Here is a 14,974-nt window from a genome sequence, read left to right on the forward strand (position 1 = left end):
AATAAAAAAACCCCGGAGAAGACAGATTTTGGCTAACAAACAAAAACTTACAAATAAAAACAATGGCAATAAAAAATAAATAAATAACAGACACAAACATAACAAAATAAGTTAAAAACATGACAACCTGAGATTAAACACATTAAACATTTTAACATTTTAGTGAAAAAAAAAATTTCAGGATTTTTTCTGCACTTTAAACGTTCCAGTGAGGAGGCATGTGTACCTTTTAATAGATGCTACACACATCTACTTAAAATACATTATATTGAAAGATCTAAAAAACAAGCACACACTTAAAAGATATAAATCAAAATAAAGTTTTATTTAAAAGAGCAGTCAACATTTAACAAGGATTCAAAACTAAAAAATGGTTAAAAAAAATAATAAAAAAACCCCGGAGAAGACAGATTTTGGCTAACAAACAAAAACTTACAAATAAAAACAATGGCAATAAAAATAAATAACAGACACAAACATAACAAAATAAGTTAAAAACATGACAACCTGAGATTAAACACATTAAACATTTTAACATTTTAGTGAAAAAAAAAATTTCAGGATTTTTTCTGCACTTTAAACGTTCCAGTGAGGAGGCATGTGTACCTTTTAAAAGAGTCCTAGTCCAAGGTGAATGACTGTGTCATTTTACCCCCACTTAACCATGATGACCTGGCTTGATGTTGTCTAAGGTATTCCAACTGGTACCTCTGTAAAACATCAGCAAACAAAACATTTGATCAAAATAACTCTAGATTTGCCAATGTAAGGTATTCCAACTGGTACCTCTGTAAAACATCAGCAAACAAAACATTTGATCAAAATAACTCTAGATTTGCCAATGTAAGGTATTCCAACTGGTACCTCTGTAAAACATCAGCAAACAAAACATTTGATCAAAATAACTCTAGATTTGCCAATGTAAGGTATTCCAACTGGTACCTCTGTAAAACATCAGCAAACAAAACATTTGATCAAAATAACTCTAGATTTGCCAATGTAGAGATACCAAGGAGATTGCTGATAGTGTTGACTAACAAAACGCTTCCTGCATGTCTCAAGTCAACTAATTTTTCCATAACAACTATTTTTTTTACACGTTTCTAGGCCTACTCTTCAGATTCACTGAATGGTCCTTGTTAGTAATTAACAAACGGTCCCTCTTTAGTTTCTCTTTGCCACCTTGAATATTTTCAGTCCCTTAAAGTGTATATACGGCCGGGAAGCAAGAAAACACATATTAAATTGTATTCTCAATACTTCAACTTTATTCATAGACACAAAGATATTATATAGGCATATGTCGAGGGGAGTTTCAACCCTTTAACCAATGAGGATATAGATGACATACATATAGGATTTTGGCCAAGAATATGTGTTATATAAAATGGCCACATGTACAGGAAAATATGGACATATTAGGAATAAACTTGGCGAAGGATGCTGAACTATATCCATAGTTCAGCATGAACCCCATTACCTTGGAGTCCTAGCTATCGTGTCCTCGTTTGAACATTTGAACTAAGAAAAGCTAATGCATACATGTGCGCATGCGTACCTCGAATATGAGTAAGACCGTGTTTCCTGATGATATCTCCCAATGGTAACATGTAAAGCGTGAAGAGTAATGGCCCTAGTACTGAGCCTTGAGGTACTCCATACTGCACTTGTGATCGATATGATACCTCTTCATTCACTGCTACGAATTGATGGCGGTCAGATCAGTACTATTTGAACCATGCTAATGCACTTCCATTAATGCCAACAAAGTAAAATCCTGACTGGAAATCCTCACAGATACCATTTTTCTCTAAAAAGGAATATAATTGTGAGGATACTACCTTTTCTAGTATCTTGGACAGAAAAGGGAGATTCGAGATCGGTCTGTAATTCAATGGCACGTTGTCAGTTATTCCTTCCTTGTAGGCTATTATTATTATCATCATTATTATGCAAAGATGAAGTTGACGATGCTGATTAGCCATCTCTGCAGTACGAGAGAAATGCACCTTTCATATAGTCCTACAGCATTGCAAACGCTGCAGCCTGTTGATTATCAGAATAAAATACAGTCAACCAAACCAACGTGATCTCATGATAATTCGTATGTATTTTACGTAAAATGTGCTTCTATAAAACGTACATTTACTTACGTTTTTACAGGCACTAAAACGTACAAATACTTACGTATTTTCAGCCTCTAAACGTACAAAACTGACGTATTGACGACACCTAAAAATGAATCCTTATGAATATTGAAATCGCTGCATTAATTTTATTAGTTTTTAGTTGTCACATTAATTAACTTGTTTTCAATTGCTTTATTAAATTGTTTACTTATGAAATTATAACATTTCGTTTTGTTGTGATTTCTGCAGCTTGTTTCCAAGAATATGACTACATAATGTTAAACACTTCACTTTAAACCTTGAAATAAATAACATTTCTGCAGTCGTTTAACCTTTACTTGTCATGTAATATTTACTTTGATTGCCATGGGCCACAAAATGCGTTTTCTCCGACATGCTGTGACTGACAATCAAACTATAAAATACACCAAAAACGCAACATAATTGCGAAATGAAACAATTTTATTAGTGCGCTGTAATCCAAATCTTCCGAATCCATACGACTGCGAAGAACAGACCCAAATCCAAGCCTTTATTTGGCGATCTGCTTGCTTCTCCATCCCGAGCAGCGAGTCTAGTGACCAGAGCAGCAAAGCCCGCGCTGACTGACGCGCTCTTTACAAATTCAAATGTTGCCGCTTCAAACGACAGGTTTCACGGCAGGATGATCAAACGCTCATTGGCTCTCGCCTGCATTCGTCACAGATTGCGACATGCCGTGTTTCTGGTGAGGTGTGTTTGAATGATGCGCGCGCGCCTTCACGAGTTCACGGAGTGGATCGGGAAAATTATCTGGATAATATTTTCGGCGATTAACAACATAAATTCTGCTCTGGATCACACAAACCTACTGTATTCCGCCAGAGAGGACTGCGGGTGCAACGTATCGTCATTTGGATTACTTTTAGTGCTGCTTTTGATATTTTTGCAATAAATAAATGATTGTAACGTTAATTGCATTTATCTGTCTGTTATGTTTCTTATACTGTCCAGAAATGTTTAGGCTTATAGGTAGGAGTGGAATTAGCGACTATAAATATGTTAATGCTATATTGTTACTAAAAGTTTTATTTTCCTGTGGATTTCGGTCATTTGCGTTTTATATCCTTTATATATATCGCTATAAAATGGGTAAGTTTAGGTTTGGGGGCAGGTTAAGGGGTCTAAAAATCTAAATTGAGTATTAATAAAATTATAAAAATGCATATTCGCTATAAAATGGGTAGGTTTGGGGTAGGTTAAGGGGTCTAAAAATCGAAATCGCTTATTGATAAAATGATAAAAATACATTATGAATATCTAAATGATATAAAAGATACGTAAATATTTCGACGGTTTTTAGCTAAAAATACGTAGCGATTTGTACGTTTTAAACGTTGAAATACGTCTAAATTGTGAAGAGGATGATTTTTTATTTTTTTTTTGGAAAGCGGGTTAAGTAGCCTACAAAGCCTGGTTTACATAGGCCTAATAAACAATAGTCTGTTGCATTCAAATTCAAACAGCCAACATTGTGAATATGGAAGCATTTGGATTTGTGCCAAATGAGAGAGTAAGAAAGAGGATTATAGGGCCAAACAATAGTAAAAAAAAAACATCTCCAGAATTTCCAACAATTCCGAAATTATATCTCACAATTCTAATAAGGAAAAACAACTCGTCATTCTCTGTTTTCCCCTCGGCTCTTCTGGCTTTTTTCCCTCAGATTTGACAAACTCACTATTTTTGAGTTAAGTATAGTTATAAAGTCCGAATTAGGAGATATAAACTTTCAAAAAAGAATTGTGAGATAAAGTAAATGAATGTTATGTTAATAATAAGGTTTAAATAATATTTCTAATAGTAAGGTTTAAATAATATGTCATGCTGTAACTGTAGGGCTAATACAATATGTCCCCTATGAACAGCATATGTGAATATTATGTAGACCTATTGTTTAAATCGAATTTATGCTTTAAAAGTAGACTAATCGTAGCAGTTTTCATACATAGTATGTCCATTTAAACGTCTGCGTTTAGCTTCAAATGATGACAGTATTCTATACAAATTATTTGCATTCCGATCTTGACATCAAAAGGCACAAAAATATTTTTTTTCTTTTATTCCATGGATTTTACCCATTTACCTCCACTTGTTCCCAGTGTTTTTCTGCAACCACTATGCGCGCGCAGCTGCAAGTGACGTAACTGTGACGTCTACTTTAAATTGGTCTATTTGTACAAATCGCTGCACAATCATTTAATCCTGAATTCCACAGACTCAAATTGAAAGGCATTTGTTTGTGGTTAGTAAGATACATGCATAAAATGTATGTAGTGCATGGATAATTGTGCATGCAGCTATTAATCATTTTGAGTCTAATATCATCCCATAATTTTAAAACCATAGGCTCACTAGCTCAATAGCTTGCTGAGCACCGATTTGATATAATTACTTCTGGTAGTACTACCTGAATAAAATACTGGTGAGGAATATAAGAAAATGTTTTTACCATGTAGGTGCAGATGCAGGTCAATGCAGTTTAAGGACTGGCGATGCATAGCAGATGTCCATCGAACTTGTGTCCTCTTTGGGGAAAAAAAGTGCTTTTCAAATGATTTTTGTAAAAAATGGTCATCCCAAGTACCTGACTGAAAATGATTTTGGATGCTTGAAAATTGCAAATTAACCAAACTGACAAAACAGTAACGCACTTTGACCAAACTTGTACTCGCACTTGTACCCCCAATTAAAAATATATAAAATATATATTTAATAAAAATATATTTAAAAAATAAATAAAAATACTGCATTGTACTGTATTAAACACAGCCCACAATGCATTGCAAACAGTAAAAAAACGTATTACTTAAATACAGTAGAGTACTGCTAAAAATTGGCTGTAAATTAACAGCAATTTCTTAAACTGCAAAATATTGCCCAGAATGCATTGTTTTCTACAGTACATTACTGTTTTAATGGAAAACAGTATGTTACTGTCAGATTTTGGCCGTTTTTTTATAGCAATTTTTTACAGTGTACCACTGAGCCACAGGAACATCTATCAACAGTATAACTTTCAACCAGAGGCCAGAAGACATGTAGTAGATTGTGAAAAAGTTTTTCAGCAATGTTTTGGTCACATTGATAATTGAAAGGCCTCATATATCAAAAATGAAATACCAGGGGCCTCCAACACTCTTAAAAATAAATGTGCTTCACGATGCCATAGAAGAACCTTTTTGTCTAAATGGTTCCATAAAGAACCTTTAACATCTGAAGAACCTTTCTGTTTCACAAAAGGTTCTTTGTGGCGAAAGAAGGTTCTTCAGATTATAAAAAGGTAAGAGAGAAAAACCTTTGACTGAATGGTTCTTTGTGGAACCAAAAATGGTTCTTTTATGGCATCGCTGTGAAGAACACTTTAGTCACCTTTATTTTTAAGAGTGAACCCTGCTCCTGAAGAGCTGCCGTCCTTCAGAGTTCAGCTCCAACCCCAGTCAAACACATCTGAACCAGCTAATCAAGGTGTTCACTGTTAATTGGTAATTACACGCAGGTGTATTTGAGCGGGACTGGAACTAAAGTGAACTGACCTGCAATTATTTTTAGGGAAACGGAACGCAAGTCTAAAGTAGTTCTAGACAAGTCTTCACCGCATTCCTTGCCAAATGATTTCAGTTATTTCAAAGCATTTTAAATATATGTAAATACAGGATATAATTACATCACCAAAGTAATAATATAAAAGAAAAGGGAAACAACAACAACAAAAGAGGGAAAAAGTAGACAGTATCTCTATCCTGATAATAATTATAAACAATTACAATTGTATACAATAAAGATGTTAAAAAAAAGCAAACAAATACAATGAATGAACCATTTTGCATCTCACTCTGGCTCTCTCTCACTAATAACTATTTCTTGAACATGAAGGAAAATGTACAGCTTGTTCAGTCACTGAGATAGCGATTATTTGTCTCACAGCTTAATGATTTGAAGTGATTTGTTATCGTCTTTTTGTATGCAACTTCCCCAAAAAGTGAAAAATTTAAAATATAAATATAGATGGGGCAATTTCAGACACAGCCATTGAAGTAACCCCCATCCACCATCCCTTATTCCCCACCCCCCTTGTTCTCTGAGAAATACTTTATTGCATTAAGCTGTAAATCTTTGACGCATAAATATTGCCAAACCCAAGAAACTCAAAAGCTTTACAGCGTTCATCTGCTGCATGGATTTCATTAAGGACTTAGCATGGCTCATATCCTGTCTAGTAATGACATGTCTTTTTTAGGCCTACACTTACCAAAGAATCATGGAATCATGGTGTGAAAGTACTCACTAAGCATGAAAAATGCACACAGTGGGCTCAGATATGTGTGTGAATAGGATCAGTCTGCCATCATCCAGTTTCATCTGAGGTGTAATTTGAACACTACTATATCCAGTGCATCTGCATGTTCAAGACATGCTGTCTGTTTTGATATGGCTTAACAGATCCTTTCTACAATACTCAAAGGTATTTAATGGGTCAAATATTTCTCAAGAAAGTTTCCTGAAAGTGTTTTTCACAATACAGATTTTTAGTGACAATGAAACGAGTTTAAACATTTTACAGTTGATGCCTTTTTCTGTATTAGTTAGTAATTAAACGGTAAAATGCCTGTAGCAACATGATTTGCTGTTCCTGATATGCTGCCAATACAGCAAATGAAATATCCTTGGGCCTGGAAATGAGTAGAACATTTTTGTGTGTGTGCACATTTGATTACGATGTAGTCTTTTGGCAGATTCATGTTTTTTGTACGGAAGCATGATCATTGCTCATTGCTCAAGTTCCTCAATTCATAATAAGAAACTGATGTCAGCACAGGCAGGTGATGCTAATTGTCTCCAAATAGAACTTGTACTTTCCCTGGAGGACTAAACCTGGTTTAGTCTATCCATTTGTTTATTTACTTTTTTAACATTGTAATTTTACCTTGAATGTGCAAGGCTTCCGGTCAGCCACTTCCAATTATTTTATCTGTAGAAAAACAGCTTTTTATGCTGCATGATAATGCAAACTTGTATTTGTTATTGGAAAATGAATCAGATCTCTCACACATTTACAGGAAATAGCTTACATCTGTATTGAAATATATGGTGAATAGCACACTGGTGCGTACTGTATAGCCCATTAAATGCCTGAGGCGAGTTGGTCCTGACTCTGGAACATGGATAGCACACATTAAACATTTCTGTCGATTATTACTTGTGTGAGGACAAATACCCCATTTTTGTAAAAAAAAAAAAAAAACAAACAAAAAAAAACCCCCTGAAAACTGCTGTTATAATTCTGTCTTTATTTTCTTCAAGTATTTACTATATACCAGTATTTTAATATACAAATATTGGGTTTGTAATATGAAGTTTGCAACAAAGTTTGCAATATGTTTATTGCATAAATTTTGTGTGATACATGTTACCGTAAGGCCATATGTATTTGGGTGAGTAACCCTGTACTTTTTTGTTATTATTGGCCATCAATGATAGAGGCCCTAATCTGATTAACTTTAGTCCCTCCGTTACGTTATTAATAGCACATTCTACAGCAAAACAGATTGCAACAGCTCAAAGATGTTAGCAAATTAACATTAAATCATTAAATGACATACAGTATACAGGTCCACCAAAATGCCATAATGCTTGTATTTTTATAGCGGTATTTTATATGGTGGATATCACATTGTTGCCTACTTTATAACCCATTAAATGCCTGAGGTGAGTTGGCCCTGACTCTGGAAACCCCCTTGGGCATGGACATTACATACACATACACATACATTATACATTTTACATTGAATTTTACTTGTCTGAGGACAAATACCCCATTTTTGTTGTAAAATTAAAATGGAAACTGTTATAATTCTGTCTTTATTTTCTTCAAGTATTTACTATATACCAGTATTTAATACACAATTTCTGGGTTTGTGTTTTTGTCAGATCATACCACTGTTTAGTTGAGCACCAGTGTTTTTTCCCATGAGGTCTATAAGATATGTTTCCTGCCCACAACAAAACCCCAATATACTCAAGAATTCTGCACTGACATTTGGTACAGTTCACATAATCAGTTATAGGGGACTATCTACCCAGTATCTATTGATCACTATCATACAGTGGAAAGTTTGAGACATGTTTGCTCTTTCAGCATCACTGTACACATTAAATCAGGGGTCCCCAACCTTTATCAAGTAAAAGACCTCCTTAGAGATAGAGCAGCATGTTGTGTTACATTTTAAGCCTGGCCTATAATTACATATGCAGTTTTATATTAATGTATTTACATACTTTGTCAGGATGTTTACATTGCAAAGTCATTATTTGCAATAAAATATTTAAATTAGAAGGGACAAGAGACATTTAGCTGAATTTTACCTTATCATTGCTTCTTAGAATTAGCTTAGGTTAAACCTAATATTGCAGACCTTCTGTCTGACTGATCTTGGTTAGTATTAACATTGCTTGTACATGCACTTTGTAATGCAATGCAGTTTTAAAATGTCTAAATGTCAAAATCTAAAAAGTCTTTATAATGCATCTCTTTGTGTCCTCAGATTGGAACCAGAGTAATTGCGTAGGGGCCAGATCTCCTTTTACAAAACTGTCTGTCTGAACTTGTACAAGAAGTTGCACAATACGTCGTTTTGATTCAGTATCCCCAAAGGCAAGAACAAAATCCAACCTTTTGTTCTCTGAGTATTATGCAAGCTTCATGATTAAGGAGGATGTGTGTAGTAAATTTTTTTACTTAGAGGAAAATTATTTTTTAGCATACTCTCACTTTTGCTGTTTCTTCTAGTTCTTTTTTTTCTTTCACTTTTGTGGTTAAGAATAGCTGTCCTTGTCTGTCTGATTTTGACATTTTTCCTGTAGATAAGCAGTTGAGATGTAGTGATTGTTTGTGCTTAAAAACATCAAAGTTTTCACACACTTTTCAGGTCATTTGGCAAATCAATTTTACAGTTTCATATTCTCTGATATGACACGGTTTTCATCAGAACTGATTTGATCTTTTTTTTCAGAAAGCTTTGGGTTTTGTCTGCTAAAAAGGATGTGTGACCTCAGGTCGGAGTCCCCCATACTCCTGGAAACCACACATATACAGACACCAGACATGGTATAAGCACTGATCTCTTTTCTTTTACAATGGTAACTTTGTTTTTTTTTACAGGTATTCATAATTTATTGCAGAAAACTCACACAAAAAATACAATATCAAACCATGCATTCTATTTTAAATATTTTATTGATTTTTAAATGTTGTTGTATATTGAAATGCAGCCATGCGATTTAAACTGAAAAGGAATGTAAAGAGTTATATTATCATATATAGTATGGTAAAATGATATCTTAAAAGATGTATCATTTAACTGTAAAATATTTGTTACCACTAAAGAGTGTGCATTTGTATTATACTCAAGAAGGCAATACACTGTTAGTAAAATATTTTTAAAAATATTTTAAGTAAACAAGTATGAATTCACTTATAATTAACAAGGAAAAGGACATTCCTAGAATTCCCAGCATAAACCATCACATTTATTTAGAATTAAAAAAAAAGTAAATTTTGTTATTTATATAAATTGTAGTGTTTTCTGTTGTAATATACATTCAGTTAAAGTTTATTGCATTAATTTAGTGTGATACGTGTTACCATGATGGTGTTTTTTATTTGTGTGAGTAACCCTGTACTTTTTTGTTATTATTGGCCACCAATGATGGAGGCCTTAATCTGATGAACTTTAGTCCTTCCATTATGTTATTAATAGCCTGTTTTACAGCAAAACAGATAGTAACAGCTCAACTATTTTAGAATATTAACATTAAATAATTTATCATATAAAGGTCCACCAAAATGCCATAATGGTTGTATTTTTATAGCAAAGTTTTGGTAGCCACTGTTGCGATTTTTTATTTATTTTTTGTATGGTAAACAAAAATATGTACAAGTGTGTCTGAGATCTGTTTAAGAATGCTGAATGCATACATTATTAATATAGTGATGATAATTGACAGCTGCACATTTAAATCTGTTATTTCCTCTTAAATTCACAGTTAGTGACTGTCATTAAAGTATAAAATGTCTTCTTCCCACACATGAAACTCAAGGAGTATATTAAGGTAGCCATTCTTTAAAGATTACTTCACAAACTGCTAGAAGTGGTAAGGGCAGAAAAGCATGAATGAAAATAAACAGGTTCCACAAAGATGATTGGAAATTTTGCTGATTTTCATTGGTGTAAAAATTTGACAGCTTATGGTACACACACACACACACACACAAATGAATAAATAAAAATAAATATGACTGAATGAATAAAGTGTGAGAACATTATAGTGGTCTTCAAGTAAATATGGACTAGAGAGTTCACAATAATAACGTGTCTATGTACAGTGGCCCCAGAAAAGGTATTTGGAAATTTTAGACAAATAAAATCTATGAATATCTGGGTTAAGTGTGCAATGGTCTCCAAATATTGTTTGGGGCCATCCACAGTAAATTTGATCAAACACAAAATATGAATGCAATCACCCTAATAATCAGAAGCAAAGAATAAAAACATGCTTGGATTTCAATTAGTGTTTGACGGGAATTATGGCAATTCTGGGAATTCTCAAATGGCTTGGGAAATTCTCCATTGTGTTTTTCAGGATGTCCATTGTAATAACACACGCACACTCTCTCTAGAGGCATGAGCTACTGGAACTGTGCGTTAATAATGCTAAATGACAACTCAATCACTGATGATTATTATTTTAGATGGTTTTGGTTTAACGTTTTTAGATATTTTCCTCACTGGGACATTTTTTGTAGCAAAATTAAAATCTGAATCTTTTTATTTGTTTCTTTTTTCTCCCATTAATAGAAACAGTTCCAGGGCCACAATTGCTAGACCTGAGCCCACAACATAGTCATATTTCATTATTTGTAAAGCACGATTTAAAAGATTGCAGTGCATGTCATTTTGACTGTTATTTGGCATGGTTTCATAATGTATCTGCACATACTGTATGTAATTCAATAACATTTTACATTAATAAGATAAATAATGCACCCATGCATAATTTCAGTGTCTTACGTTAGTCATTATTTGTTGGTTAAATACTTGAATTATTGAATACCATTTTAATACATAAGGAGAATGAATTAATTTTATGTGTCTAATATTGGGTTATATACAGTGGGTACGGAAAGTATTCAGACCCCCTTAAATTTTTCACTCTTTGTTATATTGCAGCCATTTGCTAAAATCATTTAAGTTAAATTTTTTTTCCTCATTAATGTACACACAGCACCCCATATTGACAGAAAAACACAGAATTGTTGACATTTTTGCAGATTTATTAAAAAAGAAAAACTGAAATATCACATGGTCCTAAGTATTCAGACCCTTTGCTCAGTATTTAGTAGAAGCACCCTTTTGATCTAATACAGCCATGAGTCTTTTTGGGAAAGATGCAACAAGTTTTTCAGGGGATCCTCTGCCATTCCTCCTTGCAGATCCTCTCCAGTTCTGTCAGGTTGGATGGTAAACGTTGGTGGACAGCCATTTTTAGGTCTCTCCAGAGATGCTCAATTGGGTCAGTGATTTAAGTCAGAGCTCTGGCTGGGCCATTCAAGAACAGTCACAGAGCACTGTATATTTACCTAACCCCAAATCAATTTATTCAGACTTTATTCTGAGAAAAATTTTTAACACAAGTCATGATATATAGTTACATCATTTTCTTCTCACTATTCTTAATATGCTAAATGAAAACACAAACATAGAATTATTATTTACTTCATATCTTTATTGCCATTAGTTAGATTTGTTCTTCATGTTCCAGGTTAAAACATTCAGTATCAAGACAGGCTTATAAATAAATAAAACTTATTAGGTTAAGGTTAACAAATATACTTCACATACTCCTTAGACATAGCAGTAATATCTCTGATCATTTTTCTTAGTCACACTTAAATACAGACATTAAATAAATAGTACATTAATTTGATTTGATACATGAATTATTATAATAATTAACTTTAAAAAAAAAGTTTTAGAGTCAAAGGTATTCATTCATAGAATGGTAATGCACTTTTTACAAAAAAGACAGTTCATGTAGTTTTTTCCATTTGCTCAATTCATTCAGAATGAAGTGTCCCAAAGAGCTTGTCCCAGTGAGTGAAGTATGGAGCATAGTTGGACTTGAACTTCTGATGGTGGACATCATGGTGCGGAGCTCCTCCATACAGACCAAAAGGCACCAGTCTGTGTGTCGCCCATGGCAGGTCATAGCCACAGTGGTCCTCAACTGACAGCCACATGTTCAGCATATGGAAAAGCATCTCTGTCATTGGATGAACCCCCAGTAACATAGGATTCACAGCAGCGAAGAAACCCAACGACAGAGTCTCCCAAGCCCCTGAGTGCTCAGTGGCCAGAGCGAAGGTGGACGTGTATTTGTGATGCACCTTATGGAAAGTGCGGTAGAGCCAAGGTACTTTGTGATGCAGAAGATGCCATACAAAGTACTGGAAGTCAAAGAGAAGCAGGCAGGCAGCAAGGTCCCAAATGACCCGCAGGAGCCCAGGTGCCATCGCTGTGTAGCTGACAGGTCTCCAGTACCAGTGCAGGACACTCAGTGGGAAGATGAACACGGCATGGTTGTAGAGCGAGAGTGCGAGGCAGCTCCACATCATCGTCCAAGACACGCTGGTTTTCTGTTGAATCTTGAATCTCCTTATCAGTGCTACCCTAGGAGATAGGGCATCCAGAACGACAAAAGGCAGGCAGAAGCTTAGGTAGACTGTAATTGAAAAGAGAACTGGGAAATACGGAGACCTTAGCACGGCCTCGTACTGCAGAACGCTGTCCCAGATGTACTGTAGTCCAAACATTGTCATTTCTTTTCAGTTCTGTTTCTGAATGGCAGCACATGTTCATTGTGCCGCTTATAAAGCATACAGCCCCGCCCCTTTCCACTTACATGCGCTTCAACTCCCCCTAAAATGGTTCTTCCTGTTGGAATTTCCAGAATATTTTGCGACAGTGTTCTCAGAGAGTAGCCTATCTTTTGTCATTTTAATCAGATAGGTAACTATATAAATCCATAAATATAAAAATCCTGCAATAGGCTCTTTAGAGAAAGAAAATTGTTTATTAGCCTACAAAAATTCTATAATATAAATGATAATGGAAAGACAGATGTTGAATCACAGTACAGAGATAAAAGCGTGAGGTAAGAGTGAGGTAAGATTCCGAACCTGTAAACGAACTTACCATTAGGAGATGGCACTGTGTTTTTTCTGTTTAGATAGCAGCTCAAGCAGTTAATCTCGCCCAGTCCCACTTGATATTGATATTCCACATTTCGATTTTTTAAACCTGACAAAATGTATATTAATCCGACCAAATATGACAGTTAATATTCAATTTCCGTGTGTCACTTTTAACTTCTGTAAGAGTATCTACAGGAACAGCAATGAGACTGACAGTGGAACAGTTATTCCAGTTTGATCAAGTAAACACCGCCGTCTGCTGTTTTTAAGAGGCAAGTGCTGCTGCGACACTCGAGTTATCAAGATTTGTTATTTGTTTGACACGCTCTATTATATATAAATATATACTTGGAATATACATTTTCTTTCCAACTAATTCAATTGCTAAAAACATCATTAGGCACATATCAAACTTGACAGCACCCTCTCTGACTATAATACGCCTCAAAAATTAGAATGAAAAGTATGATAATACTAACCATTTTCTGCATCACTATTAAAGAGACCTGAATACTAAATTATTATGGGCATAAAATGGTTAGTGAGACAGGGTTGAGTTCACACTGAGGGACAACTTTAAAGTCTGTTTTTATAAAATATCTTGCTTTTTTTTTTAAGAAAAATATTTGTCACAAGAAAGGAACACAAATAAATGCTTACATTATTGCAAAAAATCATAGAAACGATGCACATTTAGTTAATAAATGCCTAACCAGTGAAGTGCCTCAGGGACATGACAAAATGCTTGGTTTAAGATATTATTACATGTTAAAAATGATTAAAATTCAATAATTATTTTTATTATATATATATATATATATATACAGACACACTTTTATTTACATATCTTATATATAAAATATAAAACACACACACACTTTTATTACATATCTTATATATAAAACACACACATGCAGTACTGTGGTTATTTATAAAAATATACTGCAGTCCTACCTTGAAAACTCAGTGGTATGTTATACAAAACACAATTTCTTTTCCGCATGCCTCCAGCAACAAAGACATGGAACCTAAGCTCAGGCAGCTGGAGTGTCTTTTTACATGGGGAGTCGAAAAATCAGACATAAGGGATTTGAACAGCTTACCAGACAGACTCCATGACAGGATCAGATTTTGTCCACAAAAGTATCATGCTACATATTTCAACCTTCTGGCTTTTATTAGCCACCTGGAGGGTAAAACTGAGAGTGCACTGGATTACCTTCAAAAGGCTGAATTGGCATTAAGGGAAGACCAGCGAAAGAAAGCTGAGTTCCTTGTGACGTTCTCCAGTTTTGCATGGGTACACTATCACTTGCAGAGGTTAAATGATGTGGAAGATTACTTGAACACCATGAAAAGTATATGCAAGGACATACCAGGTTCATCAGATTACTCCTGCAGCTTGCCCGTAGTACACGGTGAGAAAGGCTGGAGCTTTCTGAGACTTGGAGGAACGTACTATAAGCAAGCAAAAGAGAGTTTTTCAAAGGCTCTGCATTTGGGTTAAAAAAAATAACCCAGCATTTTTTATAGTGTAGTATTTGAAATTGAC

The 14,974-nt window shown here is 34.5% G+C and overlaps 2 protein-coding genes across 2 annotated transcripts; one reads left to right on the top strand and one right to left on the bottom strand.

The window, feature by feature from the left end:
• Positions 1–11,947: 11,947 nt before the first annotated feature.
• Positions 11,948–13,068, bottom strand: ch25h (cholesterol 25-hydroxylase). The gene has a single exon (XM_016270620.1). It carries the CDS (start codon positions 13,045–13,047, stop codon positions 12,286–12,288), a length of 762 nt encoding a protein of 253 aa, XP_016126106.1. The 5' UTR covers positions 13,048–13,068; the 3' UTR covers positions 11,948–12,285.
• A 1,320-nt stretch (positions 13,069–14,388) lies between these two features.
• LOC107584193 (interferon-induced protein with tetratricopeptide repeats 5-like) lies at positions 14,389–14,929 on the top strand. The gene has a single exon (XM_016270698.1). It carries the CDS (start codon positions 14,444–14,446, stop codon positions 14,927–14,929), a length of 486 nt encoding a protein of 161 aa, XP_016126184.1. The 5' UTR covers positions 14,389–14,443.
• The last annotated feature ends 45 nt before the right edge of the window (positions 14,930–14,974 follow it).

This window comes from Sinocyclocheilus grahami, unplaced genomic scaffold, assembly GCF_001515645.1.
Source record: "Sinocyclocheilus grahami isolate Dianchi unplaced genomic scaffold, SAMN03320097.WGS_v1.1 scaffold57.1, whole genome shotgun sequence".
NCBI classification, from domain to species: domain Eukaryota; kingdom Metazoa; phylum Chordata; class Actinopteri; order Cypriniformes; family Cyprinidae; genus Sinocyclocheilus; species Sinocyclocheilus grahami.